The following is a 20,782-nucleotide window of genomic DNA, read 5'->3' as shown; positions in this document are numbered from 1 at the left end:
TCAAATCTGTTCACCGTGCCCAGGAAGGAGGGCAAGGTTCGTCCAATTCTGGACTTGAAGGCTCTGAACCGCTTTGTGCGGGTTCGCAAGTTCTGCATGGAATCCCTGCGGTCGGTGGTGGCTGCCCTGGTTCCGGGGGAATTCATGGCCTCCATCGATTTGAAGGATGCGTACCTTCACATCCCGATTTTCGAGGGTCACCAGAGGTACCTGCGATTCGCCATTGCGGAGGATCATTACCAATTCGTGGCGTTACCTTTTGGTCTCGCCTCGGCTCCGCGGGTTTTCACCAAGGTGCTTGCACCGGTTCTGGCTTTGTTGAGAGCCCAGGGCATCTCTGTCCTGGGGTATCTGGACGATATTCTGGTTCGGTCTGCGACCAGCCAGGGTCTGGAGAAGGACCTGTCCGTCACGATGCAAACTCTACAGGAGTTTGGTTGGACGATAAATTTTCCAAAATCGACACTGGGTCCGTCGGTTCGTCTTCACTACCTGGGAATGATCCTGGACTCGGTCCAGGCGAAGGTCTTCCTGCCGGACGACAAACTCAAGACTCTTCAGGAGGAAGTCAGGTCCCTCAGGGACGTTCCACACTCGTCACTGCGGACGTGCATGAGATGTCTGGGGTTGATGGTCTCGGCCTTTGAGGCGATCCCCTTTGCCCAGTTCCACACGCGGGGTCTCCAAGCGGAGATCCTGTCCAGGTGGGACGGGCGACCGCAATCTCTGGATCTTCAGATCTCGTTGAGCCATCGCACCAGAAGGGATCTTCTGTGGTGGTTCCAGTCCCCGATGGTGTCAGGGGGCAAGTCCTTTCGTCCTATCTCGTGGACAGTGATCACCACGGATGCCAGCCTGTCGGGCTGGGGTGGTGTTCTGGGCGTTCTGTCCGCCCAGGGAACTTGGTCGGAGGGGGAGTCCTCCCTTCCGATCAACATTCTGGAATTGCGGGCGATAAATCTCTGCCTTCGTCGTTGGACGGACCGGCTGCAGGGCTGTCCGGTTCGGGTGCAGACGGACTATGCCACGGCGGTGGCCTACATCAACCACCAAGGGGGCACCAGGAGTGCCCGAGCGGCTCGGGAAGTAGCCGACATTCTATCTTGGGCCGAGACTTACGTCCCGGCGATAACGGCAGTTCACATTCCGGGGGTGGAGAACTGGCAGGCGGACTATCTGAGTCGCCAGACCCTGGATCAGGGGGAATGGTCTCTCCATCCGGCTGTCTTCCAGATGTTGTGCGCGAAGTGGGGTCTTCCAGATGTGGACCTGTTCGCGTCTCGTCTGAACAACAAGGTGAAAAAGTTTGTGGCAAGGACGCGCGACCCTCGGGCAGACGCGTCAGACGCGTTGGTGGCCCCATGGCATCAGTACCGACTGATGTATGCGTTTCCACCGATTCAATTGCTGTCCAGGTTCCTTCGCAGGTTGCACTCGGAACGCAGCACGGTGATTCTTGTGGCACCGGACTGGCCTCGCCGGTCCTGGTACGCGGACCTCGTGAATCTGGCGTCTGCTTCTTCGAGACGATCTCCTGTCTCAAGTGCCGATATTCCATCCTGCTTTACAGTCGCTGGCTTTGACGGCGTGGCTGTTGAGACCGAGGTCCTGAAGGATAGGGGTCTCTCCCCTGAGGTCATTCACACTTTGATCAACGCGAGGAAGCCTTCCTCGGGGAAGGTCTATTACCGTACTTGGAAGGCCTATTTTGCCTGGTGTGAGTCCAGGGGGTTTTCACCTCGCACGTACTCGGTTTCTCGAGTGTTGTCCTTCCTTCAAACGGGTGTCGACCAGCGTTTGGCGCTGGCTACGGTCAAGGGTCAGGTGTCTGCGCTGGCCGTTCTTTTTCAACGTCCTGTGGCTTCTAACCCCTTGGTTGGCACTTTTGTTCAGGGGGTGCGACATCTGGTCCCTCCTAGGAGGGAACCTCTGCCTCCTTGGGATTTGAATCTCGTTCTCTCCGTGTTACAACGTGCTCCTTTTGAACAGATCAGGGAGATCTCGTTGTCTATGTTGTCCAAAAAGGTCGCCTTTTTGGTGGCGATCACTTCGGCTCGTAGAGTGTCGGAGCTGGCGGCTTTGTTCTGCAAGTCTCCGTATCTGGTTATTCATTTGGATAAGGTGGTCTTGCGACCTAACCCTTCTTTTCTTCCGAAGCGAGTTTCGGAATTTCATCTCAATGAGGATATTGTTTTGCCTTCGCTTTGCGCAAAGCCTAAGCATCCGAAGGAGGTGAGGTTGCACTCCTTGGATGTTGTTCGGGCGATCAGGGTTTACCTTAAATCGACTGAGTCTTTTCGCAAGACGGACTCTTTGTTTGTTCTTCCGGAAGGTCCTCGGAAGGGCATGGCGGCGTCGGCTTCTACCATCGCCAAATGGATCAGACAGACCATTGAACAGGCATATGCTTTGCAGGGAAAAGTTCCCCTATGCCTGTGAAGGCGCACTCTACTAGATCTCTGAGTACATCTTGGGCCTGTCGTCATGGGGCTTCTGTGGCCCAGGTGTGTAAGGCGGCGACCTGGTCGACCGTGCACACTTTCACAAAATTCTATAAAGTAGATGTTCAGGCATCGGCGGATGCTTCCTTTGGCCGCAAGGTTCTTAGTGCGGCAGTTCCTTAGGGTCCCTTGTTTTGGACTCCTGGCTGTTTTGGGATACGTGTTTTATCCCTGGGTTATTTGCTTTTCCTGGGTTGTTGCTCCTGTTGAGCAAGTTTTTTTCATGTTGCCCAGCTGGTTTCCTTCCTTTGGTAAGGTTCCTTTCTTTGATGTGGAGACTGCGTTGCCTTACGGCGCGGCTGCGTTTCCCACCCCTCATGTTTGCACTGCTTTAGGACGTCCCCATTGTGACGAATATGAAGATGGCGGCGACTGTCGGAGGACATAAGAGAAAACGGAATTTTTGTAAAATCTTACCTGTAAAATTCCTTTCTCTGAGTCCTCCGACAGTCGCCGCCCCCGCCCCTCTTTTGGGGTTTGGTTGTATACTCTACTGCTATTCCACTGAAACTGAGATATGGATGCAGGAAGGAGGAGGGTATTGACTGAGGGGACCACCCCCTGGGGGTGGGATATGTTAAAAGCTTTAATGTTAACATATTCTGTTGCCTAGCTACTCCTTCGGAGCAAAGTCTAATACCCCATTGTGACGAATATGAAGATGGCGGCGACTGTCGGAGGACTCAGAGAAAGGAATTTTACAGGTAAGATTTTACAAAAATTCCGTTTTACAGCGCTGCTGGATGCTCACGTGACCCGCCGGAGGTCTTCTCCTCTCCTCCCAGCTGACATCAGTGGTCCCTCCCTCTGCAGTGCTTGGAGCGGGGCTGACATCAGCGGGGATCGTAGCCCCTCCCTCTGCAGTATTCGGAGAGGGAAAGTAGAGCTCCGGAGGGTCACGTGAGCGCCCAGCGGTGCTGTTAAGAAGATATTTTCCACAATAAAGTTACAAAAGGAGATACACATCACACATTACATAATCTTTTTACAAAATCAATTACATAATTTTACAATGACTTTATCCAAGGTTTATTTTTGGCATTACAGAATGTCACAATGCTGACTCCTGAGCTGACAGTGGGAGAGAAGGCAGGGGACACAAGAACTTTTTTTTAACATTTTATTGTTTTATTCCAGGTTTTTTTTTCAGAACATAGAGAGGGCTAAATGACACAACACAAGCACTGTGCTGTCTATCATGCTTAAAGGATCAGGATATTTATTTATATATTTTAGGGTTACAATCACTTTAAGATCATCATTGTACATACCGTAAATAAATAAGACATCCCCTGAAAATAAGCCCTAGTGTGTAGCCAAAATCAATATAAGACCCGGTCTAATTTTCGGGGAAACACGGTAGTAGTAGTATAGTATACATTATAATATTTTTCAAACAATATGATCTTCATATATAATATTCAACTTATCAGCTGCCCCCCCAAATACTTACCTGAGCCCCTTCTTGATCCAGCAATGTCCACGAGAGCCATGCCTCTCCGAGGACTCGCGCTCCTCATTGGCTTTTGGCAGCAGTGGGAACCATTGACTCCAGCTGTTGTCGATCACAGCCAGTGAGAAAATCAGCAGACAGAGGGGGCGGGGCTGAGCCGTGGCTCCATGTGTGAATGGACACACAGAGGGGGTTCAGGAGTGTACCTGCTTGGTGCCTGCTCTGGGGGCACCCAGGAGGAGGGAGGAGCCAGGAGCGCCAGCATGGGACCCGAGAAGAGGAGGATCAGGGCTACTCTGTGCAAAACCACTGCAACAGAGCAGGTAAGTATAACATGTTTTAAAAAAAAACATCGATTTAATATCGCACTAAAGCAAGATGACCAGTGGCGGCTGGTGCATTGGGGGCGCAGGGGCGCCGCCCCCCCCCCCCTTTCCATGTGTCCGGCCGCCTAATCTACATGCGGAGCGCCAGACGCATGGAGTTCAGTGGGGTTTTTTTTTTTCTGAATCACCTGATTAGAGCCAGAGACTCTAATAGGCTTCAGAAAAGGGTGGACCCGGGGCGCAGAGCACTGCGCCCTAGCCCACCGATTTGTGTGACAAAAGTGAATGAAAATTCGCTATTGTCACACGGATCCTCCTCCTGGCCAATCAGGAACCGCGTCCAAGACCCGCTTTCTGATTGGGCGAAAAGTGAACCCATGCCATTGGCCAAGGAGGAGGCAGGAGGACTCGAGGAGACGTGGGGGACTGAGGAGAAGCCGCTGTTGCAGGTAAGTGCACTGGTCTCTGTGCATTAAAGGGAGCACGGCACGCTGGTCTTTCTGCATTGAAAGGGGGCACGCTGGTCACTCTGCATTGAAGGGGGCACGCTGGTCACTCTGCATTGAAGGGGGCACGCTGGTCACTCTGCATTGAAGGGGGCACGCTGGTCACTCTGCATTGAAAGGGGGCTTGCTGGTCACTCTGCATTGAAAGGGGGCTTGCTGGTCACTCTGCATTGAAAGGGGACACACTGGTCACTCCGCATTGAAAGGGGGCACGCTGGTCACTCTGCATTGAAAGGGGGCACGCTGGTCACTCTGCATTGAAAGGGGGCACGCTGGCCACTCTGCATTGAAAGTGGGCACGCTGGTCACTCTGCATTGAAAGGGGGCACGCTGGTCACTCTGCATTGAAAGGGGGCACGCTGGTCACTCTGCATTGAAAGGGGACACGCTGGTCACTCTGCTTAGAAATGGGAACCCTGGTCACTCTGCATTAGAAGGGGCATGCTGGTCACTCTGCATTAGGAGGTGCACGCTGGTCACTCTGCATTGAAAGGGGCATGCTGGTCAATCTGCATTGAAAGGGGCACGCTGGTCACTCTGCATTGAAAGGGGGCACGCTGGTCACTCTGCTTAGAAAGGGGAACGCTGGTCACTCTGCATTAGAAGGGGCATGCTGGTCACTCTGCATTAGAAGGGGCATGCTGGTCACTCTGCATTAGGAGGGGCACGCTGGTCACTCTGCATTGAAAGGGGCATGCTGGTCACTCTGCATTGAAAGGGGCACGCTGGTCACTCTGCATTGAAAGGGGGCATGGCACGCTGGTCACTCTGCATTGAAGGGGGCACGCTGGTCACTCTGCATTGAAAGGGGGCACGCTGGTCACTCTGCATTGAAAGGGGGCACGCAGGTCACTCTGCATTGAAAGGGGGCATGCTGGTCACTCTGCATTGAAAGGGGGCACGCTGGTCACTCTGCATTGAAAGGGGGCACACTGGTCCCTCTGCATTGAAAGGGGGCACGCTGGTCACTCTGCATTGAAAGGGGCACACTGGTCACTCTGCATTAAAAGGGGCACACTGGTCACTCTGCATTGAAAGGGGGCACGGTGGTCACTCTGCATTGAAAGGGGGCACGGTGGTCACTCTGTATTGAAAGGGGGCACGCTGGTCACTCTGCATTGAAGGGGGCACACTATACCTTGATTACTGAAGGCCCCTTTCACACTTTTGTGACCTCAAAGTCACGCAATTTTTTCCAGCGTTTTTTGCCGCAAAGCAATGCCTATTAAATTTTTCTGTTTGCGCCCCCCCCAAAAATTTTGAGCACCAGCCGCCACTGGAGGTGACAGGAAGAAAGCAGAAGGCAAACATTAGAGTAAATGCAGATCTATACTATGTCATTTTTAAATAGAGATTTAATAAAGCTTTATGTAATTATTATTATTAGTAGTAGTAGTATTAATAATAATTGTATTATTATTGTTAATTAATATATTATCAACATTGCAGAATAACAATTATAGGCAATTAATAGATTACATTACACAATGGGGTTGATTTACTAAAGGCAAAAATACTGTGCATTGCAAGTGCAGTTGCTCCAGAGCTTAGTAAATAAGGCAAACATGGCTTTTTTTCAGCGGGGATTGTGGGGGGAGAGCAGTTCCGGCACCTCCAGAACTGAATGTATGTAATGGCAAGAAGTGCTGGGATGTGCTGAAGGGTCTATTGATGCTGGCTGCTGGGGAATCTATTGTTGTTGTATGGGATTTTCTTTGCAGAGGAAGGGGGTCTATTGTTGCTGGGGAGGTCTTCTGTTGCTCATGGAGGATCTATTGTTGCTGGGGCAAGTCTCAAGTTGCTGGGGGGTCAGTTGGTTCTAGGAAGGATTTACTGTTGAGGGTGGGGTCTTTGTTGCTGGCTGCTGAAGGGTCTATTGATGCTGGCTACTGGGCAATCTGTTGTTGCAGGGGGGAATCTATTTTTGCAGGGGGGCCTATTGTTGCTGGGGTGGGTCCTATGTTTCAGGGGTCTAATTGTCACGGGGAGGGATCTGTTGAGGGAGGGGCCTATTTTTACTGGGGAGGTCTATTGTTGCTGGTGGGGGGATTTATTGTTGCTGGGGTAGGTTTTATGTTGCAGGGGATCAATCGTTGCTGAGAGGGATCTACTGTTGAGGGAGCATGGAGGATTGGGAGACAAGGATTTTGTTGGCAATTCAGGTTAAAAAATAACTTTTTATTTAAATTCATATAAAAACAGGAAAAGAGAGGTATTGAATATAAAAATATGACTTGAAAACAAGCCCGAAACTTTATACAACTATGTAGCAGTTATTAGAGTATCAATTCTATACAGAGGTAGAGAAAATTCATACAAATCCTTAAAGGATGAGGATACTTGACACCAGGGAAGTCTTGCCGACGGATTGCAGAGGGAACAATAGCCGTCCAGCCAGACCAGCTGATGCCGTATTCAATAGATCTTATGCATATGTTCAATTGCTCAACATGTTTCGCCTTTTTCAAAGCTTCATCTGGAGCATATTAATGAAATACTCTGTACAGTTTTATAGAACGAGACAACTGTCTCAACAATATTTGTAAGTAATGGAGAGGATGTCGTGGGTTTGTCGGAGCCTGATAGAGTTGGTAGGTAGAAAAGCCTTGGAAATGTAGCAGCCAAGGAATAGTATGTGCCTGGTTGTCATCAGCAGAGCCAGTACTGGTAGAGAGCTCTGACTAAGAGTCTCCCATATAGACCCATAGAGTAGGTGCTTTGTGTAAGCTCCAAACAGGTATCCACGATCGTCCTCTCCGGATGGGGAACCGCCTACTGTTGAGGGAGGATTCTAATGTTGCTGGCTGCTGGAGGGTCTATTGATGCTGGCTGCTGGGGAATCTATTGTTCCTGGAGGGGATCTTTTTTTGCGGAAGGAAGAAGGTCTGTTGTTGCTAGGGAGGTATATGCAAAAATTGAGACGTGATCCAAAATGTATTGGTGCCACATCCCATAAAACAAATGAACAAAAATAAGGGGGGGAAAGGAACAATAACCCCCAAGGATAGTAGGACTTTATAGGCAACCACTGATTAATCTCACTAAAACACACAATCTTAGGTAGTGTAAATGTATAAAAAAATTTATTAGTATAAAATTACATAAAAAACATCACAAAAGAAGAATAAGCACAACAGTGAAAAAACATACTCCTAAACAAAAAGAACCCATATGTGGTCTGACAATTCACAGGGTCTAGGGACCAAAAATATGGTCAATCTCCTGTGCCTGGATCAACAGGTTCTAATGTGCAAACATACCCAAGGAATCGCTACATGTTTCGCTATTCAGCTTCTTCAGGGGATTCCGTTGGAGCTAGGAGACATAGCATAATAAGTATACAAGGATATTCATCAAAAGACAAAATTCATAGCACAATCAAGTATAAAAATATTTTAACAGAAATTGTACACATTGAATATTTAACCTTCTTAGCGGTATTCCCGAGCGTGGCTCGGGAATAAATGTCAGAGCCAAAAGCGGTAACTCCCGAGCCACACTCGGGGTACCGCCAGAAGCATCGCTGGATCCTGTAAGCAGGGTTACTTACCTTGTCACCGGGATCCAGCGATGTGTCCCAGCGGTTCTTCCTCCCGATCGTCTCCATGCCCCGGCTTCCGTCTCCTGCGACGTGACGTTCGCAGGGGGGTGGAACCGGCGGCAAATTCAAAATGTAAAACACACCAAACACACTGATACTACTCAAAATAAAATAAAAACTCACATTAGTTTGCCCCCAGTGCCCTTTCCTGCATCTTTTCTGTACTTTTTATGTATATATACTGTATATATATATATATATATATATATATATATATATATATACACATACATACATACATACATACATACATGACTCTTTACCCATGTGATCGGCTGTGTCCAATCACAGCCGGTCACATGTAAATGAGGAAGTGCCATTATTCGGCTCACACTGTCAGCGTTGTGAGGCGAGGAGAGCCGATCAGCGGCTCCTTCTCATAGGGGACACAGGGAAATGTAATCAGGGCACTGATCACCAGTGCCCTGATTACACAAGAGTGAAATAAAGTGCCATAACTGCCCACCATTAGTGCCCACAGTGCCCGCCATCAGTGCCCACCATCAGTGCTTATAGTGCTGCCAGTTAGTGCCCATCAGTGCCTGCTCATCTAGGCACTAATGGGCACTGACTGGCAGCAGTATGGGCACTGAGTGTAGGGAACTGATAGTGCCATCCATCAGTGTCCATCAGTGCCACCCATCAGTGTCCATCAGTGCCACCCATCAGTGTCCATCAGTGCCGCCTGTCAGTGCCCATCAGTGCTGCCCGTCAGTGCCCGTCAGTGAAGGAGAAAATTTTATTTATTTTCAAAATTTACTCACAGAAAATAAAAAAACTTTTTTTTTTTTCAAAATTTTTTGTCTTTTTTCTTGTAAAAAATAAAAAACCCAGAGGTGATTAAATGCCACCGAAAGAAAGCTCTATTTGTGTGAAAAAAATAATAAAAATTTCATATGGGCACAGTGTAGCATGACCGCGCAATTGTCATTCAAAGCGTGACAGCACTGAAAGCTGAAAATTGGCCTGGATAGGAAGGGGGTGAAAGTGCACTGTGGTTAAAAAAGCAAGGATAAAGGGCACCACAGAGTCTCCTGAGAGGGGGCTTGCAGAATAGCAAAAAACAATGGAGTTGTTCCAACCAGAACTAGCATTGCATATGTTTCCTTAAAAATGTAAACAGCAGGAGAAAAACATGAGTATTCAAACCAAACAAAACGGGGGGTGTTCCAATATTCAAATTGGTAACTAACCTTCCTGTCATAGAGTTCCAGCTCCTGGGGATGCTGATCTGATCACAGCAATTACAGCCTATCCGGCGGGGAGATGGTGGAGGTGTCCCCTAGGACTCACTCCATCTCTCCCTTATGTATATATGGGGGAGAGAAATGGCCACCCATTGAGAGCTCCACCCCCACGACCTCCGTGCCACATCATTTTGGCCAGAGGCGTGGGCGGATATGTCTCCCAAAGAGAGCCGCGCACATCCGGAGATGGCAGGACCGGAGCATAGGACCGCCCCTTTACTTCACTTCCGGTAGGATGTACATGTGTAAACACTCGTACATCGCACCATTTAAGTCATAGACGGCGGAACAGGGGTGGCGACAAGGCTCCTGTCCCACCAAAAGCTGCATAACTGCAAAAGGTGGAGAGTGGAAGTGGAAAGGAAGAAAAAAACGAAACCGATAAATCCAAGGAATGAGAAAATAGGGGGGTCTATTGTTGCTGGGGTGGGTCCCATGTTGCAGGAGGTTAATCGTTGCTGGGAGGGATCTACTGTTGAGGGAGGGGCCTATTGTTGCTGGCTGCTGGAGGGTCTATTGATGCTGGCTGAATCCATTGTTGCTTGGGTGGATCTATTGTCTCTGGGGTATCCATTAGTGGTGGCTGGTGCTCAATTTTTGTTTGAGCGGCCGCAAACAAACCTGGTCCCCTTACTTCCCCCACCCCCCCCCCCCCATTGATTGATCACTCACTCGATTGCCGCTTCATTCGCCTGTCACCCACCATGCCTTCCACGAGCCCTGAACGTATCCCATTCAGGTCATGGCTTCGGCCCCAGCATCTCCTCCTGAGTCCCAGCGGCTGCTTTTCCCCTCGGCCAATCGGGTCTCAGAATCCACTTCCTGACTGGCCAGGAGGAGAAGCAGAAAGACATTAGCAAATATCAATTCACTAATGTCACACAATTGGGTGGGCTTGGAGCGCAGTCCTCTTCGCCCAGAGCCTACCCTTTTTGAAGCTAATTAGATCCTCAGGCTTTAATCATGTGCTTGAAAAAAAAAAAACATTGAAATCCATGCATTTGGCACCCTGCATGGAGATTAGGGGCCAGGCGCATGGATTAGGGGGGCGGTGCCCCTGTACCCCTCATGAGCGGCCACCACTGGTGTCCATTGTGGCTAGATCTATTTTATTGCCTTTCTTGTTATGAACAAATTCTATACAAAATACACCACAAAATGATACTTGGTTCTGTATTCTCTAAAAGGGGCAGTACTGGGAGGTGGGTAAGAGGTGGAACCAAGCGACAGTGCTTGGAGGTGGGTAAGAGGTGGAACCAAGCGACAGTGCTTGGAGGTGGGTAAGAGGTGGAACCAAGGGACAGTGCTTGGAGGTGGGTAAGAGGTGGAACCAAGGAACAGTGCTTGGAGGTGGGTAAGAGGTGGAATCAAAGGACAGTGCTTGGAGGTGGGTAAGAGGTGGAACCAAGGGACAGTGCTTGGAGGTGGGTAAGAGGTGGAACCAAGCGACAGTGCTTGGAGGTGGGTAAGAGGTGGAACCAAGGGACAGTGCTTGGAGGTGGGTAAGAGGTGGAATCAAAGGACAGTGCTTGGAGGTGGGTAAAAGGTGGAACCAAGGGACAGTGCTTGGAGGTGGGTAAGAGGTGGAACCAAGGGACAGTGCTTGGAGGTGGGTAAGAGGTGGAACCAAGGGACAGTGCTTGGAGGTGGGTAAGAGGTGGAACCAAGGGACAGTGCTTGGAGGTGGGTAAGAGGTGGAACCAAGGGACAGTGCTTGGAGGTGGGTAAGAGGTGGAACCAAGGGACAGTGCTTGGAGGTGGGTAAGAGGTGGAACCAAGGGACAGTGCTTGGAGGTGGGTAAGAGGTAGAACCAAGGGACAGTGCTTGGAGGTGGGTAAGAGGTGGAACCAAGGGACAGTACTGGGAGGTGGGTAAGAGGTGGAACCAAGGGACAGTGCTTGGAGGTGGGTAAGAGGTGGAACCAAGGGACAGTACTGGGAGGTGGGTAAGAGGTGGAACCAAGGGACAGTGCTTGGAGGTGGGTAAGAGGTGGAACCAAGGGACAGTACTGGGAGGTGGGTAAGAGGTGGAACCAAGGGACAGTGCTTGGAGGTGGGTAGGGTGCGGAGTCAAGGGATGACTCAGAAGGGAGGAGTTCCTGCAACTATTCTCTGAGAAAAAAGCCCTGGAGGTAAAGCTTCACTTTGCAAAGAGGACCCAATCACATGCAAGGAAAATACAGCATTTTTGCTTGCACATTGCTGGATGATAGAAATCATCAGAGCTTCCCCTCAGATTTAGAGTAAATGTAGTTGCAGTGCACAGTATATTTGCCTTTAGTAAATCAACCCAACTGTCTCAGCAAATATTTGACCTTACCGTTATTTTCTTGGTGAAGGCCCCTTTAGAACAATGGAAATACTTTGTACAAGATGTATAATCACTGAGTGTGTTTTGTTTTTCTTTCTTCAGCCACAAATATCGCCAGAAGCGGGGAAGCCTCGCAGAGTTCTGATTTCCAGTTCCAGCCTATTGGTTACGCTAGTAAGGCCATTGATGGTGTGAACGAAACCGACTGGTATAAAGGCTTCTGTACCCACACTAATTTAGAACCATCACCCTGGTGGAAGTTAGACCTGAAACAGAAATACAAAGTGAATGTCGTTGTAGTCTCTGGCCGGTCCGATTGCTGTTTGGAGCGGATGAGAGGTCTTGAGGTCCGAATTGGAAATTCTCCAGACAATAACAACCCAGTGTAAGTACCACAGGGACACTGTAAGGGATTGTGTCAATGGGCTTTGGGCTTGTGTCGATTGCATCAGTTTGAAAGGCTTCTGAGATCATTCAGAATTTTACCTTCTGCTGATCTGCAATAACCTGCTTCAAGAGAGGTTTGCATTCTCAAAGACTTGTAGGAGACAAAATACTGATGACACAGGCCCTAAGCACCACCCTGAACCCAAAATAAGAGACATTATTGCATGACTAGATTGTGTCTATATATATTGTAATGTTTGGGGGGACTGTAGCTCCACAGGACTGGGTGCAAAACCGTTAAACTTAAACAAAAAGGCTTTTATTCAGCACATAAAACAAAATAAGGCTTCCAGCAGCACACCAGCACAAAAATACAAAAAATAAAGTCCGCTTATCTTCAGCACGAAGGAAAAGTAAAGCACATGCGGTTTGTAGATGAATCTTCGCCCCAAGGTTTAACAGTCCTTATTAAGTCCTGTTTTCTGCAGCCTCCAGCCAAAACTCACAGCTTCCCCAAACAGGTGCATACACCAACTCCTCCTCACCACCACACCTATCACTACTTCCTGTCTTTTAAAGCGGTTGTACACCTAAAAACACAAACAAACAAAAAAAAAAAAACCTGCAAGACAAAGGCATAGTGAGCTATTACTTACCTTTGAACGAAGCCCCGACACGGACCCCCGGACATGGCTGCGACATGGACCCCCGGACATCGCTGCGGGCGCTGCCATGATCCCTCGGTCCCTCCGTCTCTTCCGGGTTCAGCGGGTCCGGCGCTGTGATTCGCCGGAGCCGCGATGAGGAGCGTGCGGGAGTGATTTTCCGGCAAGCTCCCGGAACGCAGGACCTTCAGAGCGCCGCTCGCGTGAGCAGCTGCATGCACTGCAAATATCTCCTAAACCGTGCCGGTTTAGGAGATATTAATTGTACCTGCAGGTAAGCCTTATTATAGGCTTACTTGTAGGTAAAAGTGTAAAAAAGCGGTATACTACCGCTTTAAGAGCTGCTTCCTGGAGGTTCTTAACCCTGTGTGTGCTGGAATCCTCGTAGTCAGAGGTGGAGACCCCTTCCCACCCAAATATCACTTCAGGGTCTCCAAAATCCCAGGTCCCAAATATTTCTCTATTAACCCAGAGAGAACTGTGAGTCAGTCCTCTCCTGTTTTAGGCTATTCCCGGGAATTCCTCACCCGTCCTGGGTGACCCCCTGAGTACTGCCACACTTCCCTTAAAAAGACCATAACCCAAATATCGGGGCTATATAGCACCCATCCAGGACCTATATATATATATATATATATATATATATATACACACACACACACACACACAGTATCTCATAAAAGTGAGTACACCCCTCACCACATTTTTGTAAATATTTTATTATATCTTTTCATGTGAGAACACTGAAGAAATTACGCTTTGCTACAATGTAAAGTAGTGAGTGTACAGCTTGTATAACAGTATACTTTTGCTGTCCCCTCAAAATAACTCAACACACAGCCGTTAAGGTTTATACCTCTGGCAAAAAAAGTGAGTACACCCCTAAGTGAAAATGTCCAAATTGGGCTCAATTAGCCATTTACCCTCCCAGTGTCATGTGACTCGTTAGTGTTACAAGGTCTCAGGTGTGAATGGGGAGCAGATGTGTTAAATTTGGTGTTATCGCTCTCACTCTCTCATACTGGTCACTGGAAGTTCAACATGGCACCTCATGGCAAAGAACTCTCTGAGGATCTGAAATAAAGAATTGTTGCTCTACATAAAGATGGCCTAGGCTATACGATTATTGCCAAGACCCTGAAACTGAGCTGCAGCACGGTGGCCAAGACCATACAGCGGTTTAACAGGACAGGTTCCACTCAGAACAGGCCTCGCCATGGTCGACAAAAGAAGTTGAGTGCACATGCTCAGCTTCATATCCAGAGGTTGTCTTTGGGAAATAGATGTATGAGTGCTGCCAGCATTGCTGCAGAGGTTGAAGGGGTGTGTGTGTGGGGGGGGTCAGCCTGTCAGTTCTCAGACCATATGCCGCACACTGGATCAAATTGGTCTGCATGGCTGTTGTCCCAGAAGGTAGCCTCTTCTAAAGATGATGCACAAGAAAGCCTGCAAACAGTTAGCTGAAGACAAGCAGAGTAAGGATGTGAGTAACTGGAACCATGTCCTGTGGTCTGATGAGACCAAGATAAACCTTTTTGGTTCAGATGGTGTCAAGCGTGTGTGGCGGCAACCAGGTGAGGAGTACAAAGACAAGTGTGTCTTGCCTACAGTCAAGCATGGTGGTGGGAGTGTCATGGTCTGGGGCTGCATGAATGCTGCTGGCACTGGGGAGCTACGGTTCATTGAGGGAACCATGAATGCCAACATGTACTGTGACATACTGAAGCAGAGCATGATCCCCTCCCTTCAGAGACTGAGCCGCAGGGCAGTATTATAATGATAACGACCCCCAACACACCTCCAAGACAATCACTGCCTTGCTAAAGAAGCAGAGTGTAAAGGTGATGGACTGGCCAAGCATATCTCCAGACCAGTGGCGGCTGGTGCTTAAAATTTTTGGAGGGGCACAAACAGAAAAAATCGAATAGGCATTGCTTTGCAGCAAAAAATTGCATGACTTTGAGGTCACAAAAGTGTGAAAGGGGCCTTCAGTAATCAAAGTATTGTGTGCCCCCTTTCAATGCAGAGTTACCACAGCGTGCCCCCATTCAATGCAGAGTTACTACAGCGTGCCCCCATTCAATGCAGAGTTACTACAGCGTGCCCCCATTCAATGCAGAGTTACTACAGCGTGCCCCCATTCAATGCAGTTACTACAGCATGCCCCCATTCAATGCAGAGTTACTACAGCATGCCCACATTCAATGCAGAGTTACCACAGCATGCCCCCATTCAATGCAGTGACCAGCATGCCCCCCCATCAATTCAGTGACCAGCATGCCCCCCAATCAATGCAGTGACCAGCATGCCCCCCTTCAATGCAGTGACCAGCGTGCCCCCCATCAATGCAGTGACAAGCATGCCCCCCATCAATGCAGTGACCAGCGTGCCCCCATCAATGCAGTGACCAGCGGGCCCCCCATCAATGCAGTTACCAGCATGCCCCCCATCAATGCAGTGACCAGCATGCCCCCCATCAATGCAGTGACCAGCGTGCCCCCCCATCAATGCAGTGACCAGCGTGCCCCCCATCAATGCAGTGACCAGCGTGCCCCCCATCAATGCAGTGACCAGCGTGCCCCCATCAATGCAGTGACCAGCGTGCTGTGTCCCCTTCAATGCAGAGAGACTTACCTGCAGCGGCGTCTTCTCCTCAGTCCCCCGGCGTCTCCTCGAGTCCTCCCGTCTCCTCCTCGGCCAATGGCATGCGTTTGCCTTTCGGCCAATCAGGAAGAGGGTCTCGGACCCGCTTCCTGATTGGCCAGGAGGAGGATCCGTGTGACAATAGCGAATTTTCATTCGCTATTGTCACACAATGGGTGGGCTCGGGGCGCACTGCTGTGCACCTTGGGTCCACCCTTTTCTGAAGCCTATTAGAGCCTCTGGCTCTAATCAGGTGATTAAAAAAAAAAAACCCCATTGAACTCCATGCGTCCGGCGCCCCGCATATAGATTAGGGGGCCGGACGCCCCCAACGCACCAGCCGCCACTGCTCCAGACCTAAACCCTATTGAGTATCTGCGGGGCATCCTCAAATGGAAGGTGGAGGAGTGCAAGGTCTCTAAGATCCACCAGCTTCGTGATGTCATCATGGAGGAGTGGAAGAAGCTCTGGTGATCTCCATGCCCAAGAGGGTTAAGGCGGTGCTGGAAAATAATGATGGCCACAAACCAAAGCAGTACCATAGAGCATTACCACACAGCAGTAAAAGCCTGAGCCAGCAGTACCCAGAGCATTACCACCCAGCAGTACCCAGAGCATTACCACCCAGCAGTACCAGCCTGAGCCAGCAGTACCCAGAGCATTACCACCCAGCAGTACCAGCCTGAGCCAGCAGTATCCAGAGCATTACCACCCAACAGTACCAGCCTGAGCAAGCAGTTCTCAGGGCATTACCACCCAGCAGTACCAACCTGAGCCAGCACTACCCATGGCATTACCACCCAGCAGTACCTGCCTGAGCTAGCAGTACCCACGGCATTACCACCAAGCAGTACCAGCCTGAGCCAGCAGTACCCATAGCAGTACCCACAGCAGTACCAGCCTGAGCCAGCAGTACCATCCAGAAGTACCAGCCTGAGTAGCAGTACCCACATAAGTACCCACAGCAGTACCAGCCTGAGCCAGCAGTACCCATAGCAGTAACATCCAGCAGAACCAGTCTGAGCCAGCAGTACCCACAGCAGTACAAGCCTGAGCCAGCAGTACCCACAGCAGTACCATCCAGCAGTACCAGCCTGAGCCAGCAGTACCCATAGCAGTACCAGCCAGTAGTACCCACAGCACAGTACCAGCAAGCAGTACCAGCCTGAGCCAGAAGTACCCACAGCAGTACCAGCCAGCAGTACCCAGAGCATTACCACCCAGCAGTACCAGCCTGAGTCAGCAGTGCCCAGAACATTACCACCCAGCAGTACCAGCCTGAGCCAGCAGTACCCAGAGCATTACCACCCAGCATTACCAGCCTGAGCCAGCAGTACCCAGAGCATTACCACCCAGCAGTACAAGCCTGAGCCAGCAGTACTCAGGGCATTACCACCCAGCAATACCAGCCTGAGCCAGCAGTACCCACAGCATTACCACCCAGCAGTACCAGCCTGAGCCAGCAGTACCCATGGCATTACCCCCCAGCAGTACATGCCTGAGCCAGCAGTACCCACAGCAGTACCAGCCTGAGCCAGCAGTACCCACAGCAATACCATCCAGCAGTACCAGCCTGAGCCAGCAGTACCCACAGAAGTACCCACAGCATAACCAACCTGAGCCAGCAGTACCCATAGCAGTACCATCCAGCAGTACCAGCCTGAGCCAGCAGTACCCATAACAGTACCAGTCTGAGCCAGCAGTACCCACAGCAGTATCATCCAGCAGTACCAGCCTGAGCCAGCAGTACCCATAGCAGTACCAGCCAACAGTACCCACAGCAGAGTATCAGCAAGCAGCACTAGCCCAAGCCAGCACTACCCACAGCAGTACCAGCCAGCAGTACCAGCCAGCAGTGTACCAGCCTGAGCCAGCAGTACCCACATCAGTACCAGCCAGCAGTGCCCACAGCAGTACCAGCCAGTAGTACCCACAGCACAGTACCAGTCAGCAGTACCCACAGCCATACCCACAGCAGTTCCAGCCAGCAGTGTACCAGCCTGAGCCAGCAGTACCCACCGGCAGTACCAGCCAGCTGTACCCACCAACAGAACCAGCACGCAGTACCCGCCAGCAGTAACCCCTGACAGTACCAGCCAACAGTACCTGCCAGCAAGTAAACTGCAGTGCATCTGTGTGAAAGCAGCATTAGGCCCCTTTCACATGATCGGTCTGATTATATTGTGGAGATTGGAGGATTGGAGATTGTGTTGTGTGGGCTGGGTGATCACAGATTGTGTTTTGGGGGATTGAGGGAGAATACAGATTGCAGATTTTTTAAGGGGAGATTACAGATTATGTTTTGGGAGGTTGGGGGATTGTAGATTGTGTTTTTTGGGGGGTGATTGATTGCATTGTGCTTTTTGGGGGGTGAGGGACTGCAGATTGTGTTTTGGGGATTGGGGGATCGCAGATTGCATTGTGGGGATTGTAGATTGTGTTGAGGGCAGTTGCAGACTGTGTAATGAGCATATGTGTGCCAATGAGCTTGTCTGTAGTGAGCAATGTGTGTGTCAGTGAGCTTGTGTTTTTGCATCTACCATGACACAAAAACTTACATAGCTGGCATGCATTTTTTTTTTCAGGACTGCTTTGCTTTCCCAGTCAGGACCAACTCAGAGGATAGTCAGTGTCAGGGAGGTGAAAGTGTTAGCACACACTGGATAGTTAGTTATTACAAGTATAAAAAGTGGTGTGACATCATATAAATGGCGACTACAAATTTTTAAGTTGATTATTCTGTACGGCCCCGTTCTCCACCCCTGATGTAGAGCAACAATTCTTTTTTTCAGATCCTCAGAGAGTTCTTTGCCATGAGGTGCCATGTTGAACTTCCAGTGACCAGTATGAGAGAGTGAGAGCGATAACACCAAATTTAACACATTGTTGCCAGCAGTTTAACCACTAACCCACTGGGCACTTAAACCCCCCTCCTAACCAGACCAATTTTCATTTATAAGACATTTCTAACACATAGCATGTACATAGCAAAAAATGACACCCCAAAATACATTTTGCTACTCCTCCTGATTTTGGTGATACCACATATGTGACACTTTTCCACAGCCTGACCACATACAGAGGCCCAACATGCAGGGAGCACTTTAATTTCCTGACTTCCCATTACAATTTTCTGAGACACTGTAGGGCACTGATAAGCATTGTAGTGGCACTGATGTGGCATGGATGAGCACTGACATGGCATGGATGTGGCACTGATGAGCACTGATGTGGCATGGATGCGGCACTGACGTGGCACTGATGAGCTTAGATGTGGCACGGATGAGCACTGACGTGGCATGGATGTGGCACTGATGAGCACTGATGTGGGATGGATGTGGCACTGATGAGCACTGATGTGGCATGGATTAGCTGTGACGTGGCATGGATGTGGCATGGATGAGCACTGACGTGGCATGGGTGAGGCACAGATGAGCACCCTGACGTGGCATGGATGTGGCACAGATGAGCACTGACATGGCATGGATGTGGCATTGATGTGGCATGGATGAGCACTGACATGGCATGGATGTGGCATGGATGAGCACTGACATGGCATTGATGTGGCACGGATGACCACTGACGTGGCACGGATGAGCACTGAAGTGGCATGGGTGTGGCACAGATGAGCACTGATGTGGCATGGATGTGGAACAGATGAGCACTGATGTGGCACGGATGTAGCACTGATGAGGCATGGATGTGGCATGGATGAGCACTGACATGGCATGGATGTGGCACATATGAGCACTGACGTGGCATTGATGTGGCACGGATGAGCACTGATGTGGCATGGATGAGCACTGATATGGCATGGATGAGCACTGACGTGGCATTGATGTGGCACGGATGAGCACTGACGTGGCATGGATGACCACTGACGTGGCACGGATGAGCACTGAAGTAGCACGGATGAGCACTGATGTGGCATGGATGTGGCACGGATGAGCACTGACGTGGCGTGGATGAGCACAGATGTGGGATGGATGAGCATGGATGTGGCATGGATGAGCACTGAGGTGGTATGGACGGGCACAGATGTGGGATGGATGAGCATGGATGAGCACTGAGATTGCATGGGCGGGCACAGATGAGGCACGGATGAGCACGGATGTGTCACGGATGAGCAAGGATGTGGCATTGATGAGCACTGAGGTGGCATGGGTGGGCATGGATGGGGCACAGATTAGGCATGGATGGGGCAAGGTTTAGGCATGGATGGGGCACGGATTAGGCACTAATTGGGCACAGATTAGACATGGATGGGGCATGGTTGAGGCAGAGGAGGCTTGCAGCTGCAGTTTCTCTCCTCTCCTCGCACGCTGTACCGATTGCTGTGTACAGCGTGCAAGGAGAGGAGAGAAATGAACCGGGCATGCGCCGGTTTGTTGTGAAGTGATCACTCCGTCATTGGACGGAGTGATCACGTGGTAAAGGACCGCTCTCATTGGCCCTTTACCGTGATCCGTGATGCGTCGGGTCCCCGGGACCCGGCGATCACAGACACTCCCGTGTGCGCGCCCCAGGGGAGCGCTATTCTGGGAGGACGTCCATGTACGCCCTCCCAGAACTAGACAACCACACTGCAGCCGTCTTTCGACCTTTGGACGGTCAGAAAGCAGTTAAACATTATAGAAACATAGAATGTGTCGGCAGATAAGAACCATTTGGCCCATCTAGTCTGCCCAATATATCTGAATCCTATGAATAGTCCCTGGCCCTATCTTATATGAAGGATAGCCTTATGCCTATCCCATGCATGCTTAAACTCCTTCACTGTATTTGCAGCTACCACTTCTGCAGGAAGGTTATTCCATGCATCCACTACTCTCTCAGTAAAGTAATACTTCCTCATATTACTTTTAAACCTTTGCCCCTCCATTTTAAAATGGTGTCCTCTTGTGGTAGTTTTTCTTCTTTTAAATATGCTCTCCTCCTTTACCGAGTTGATTCCCTTTATGTATTTAAAAGTTTCTATCATATCCCCTCTGTCTCTTCTTTCTTCCAAGCTATACATGTTATGGTCCTTTAACCTTTCCTGGTAAGTTTTTTCCTGCAATCCATGTACTAGTTTAGTAGCTCTTCTCTGAACTCTCTCTAGAGTATCTATATCCTTCTGGAGATATGGCCTCCAGTACTGCG

General features: G+C 49.9%; 1 protein-coding gene across 1 annotated transcript in view; it reads left to right on the top strand.

Moving 5' to 3' along the window:
• LOC309556413 (uncharacterized protein) overlaps positions 1-20,782 on the top strand; it is a gene marked incomplete at its 5' end in the record, with an annotated part of 208,272 nt that overhangs the window by 103,961 nt on the left and 83,529 nt on the right. Inside the window, one exon of the mRNA XM_082258879.1 lies at positions 12,048-12,330. Coding sequence (XP_082115005.1) covers positions 12,048-12,330 — 283 coding nt within the window. The remainder of the gene's footprint in view (positions 1-12,047; positions 12,331-20,782) is intronic.

Source organism: Pelophylax lessonae (assembly GCF_965119305.1).
Source record: "Pelophylax lessonae genome assembly, chromosome: 5".
NCBI lineage: Eukaryota > Metazoa > Chordata > Amphibia > Anura > Ranidae > Pelophylax > Pelophylax lessonae.
Note: the sequence above shows the minus strand (reverse complement) of the source record. Positions and strands in the feature narration are given on the sequence as shown.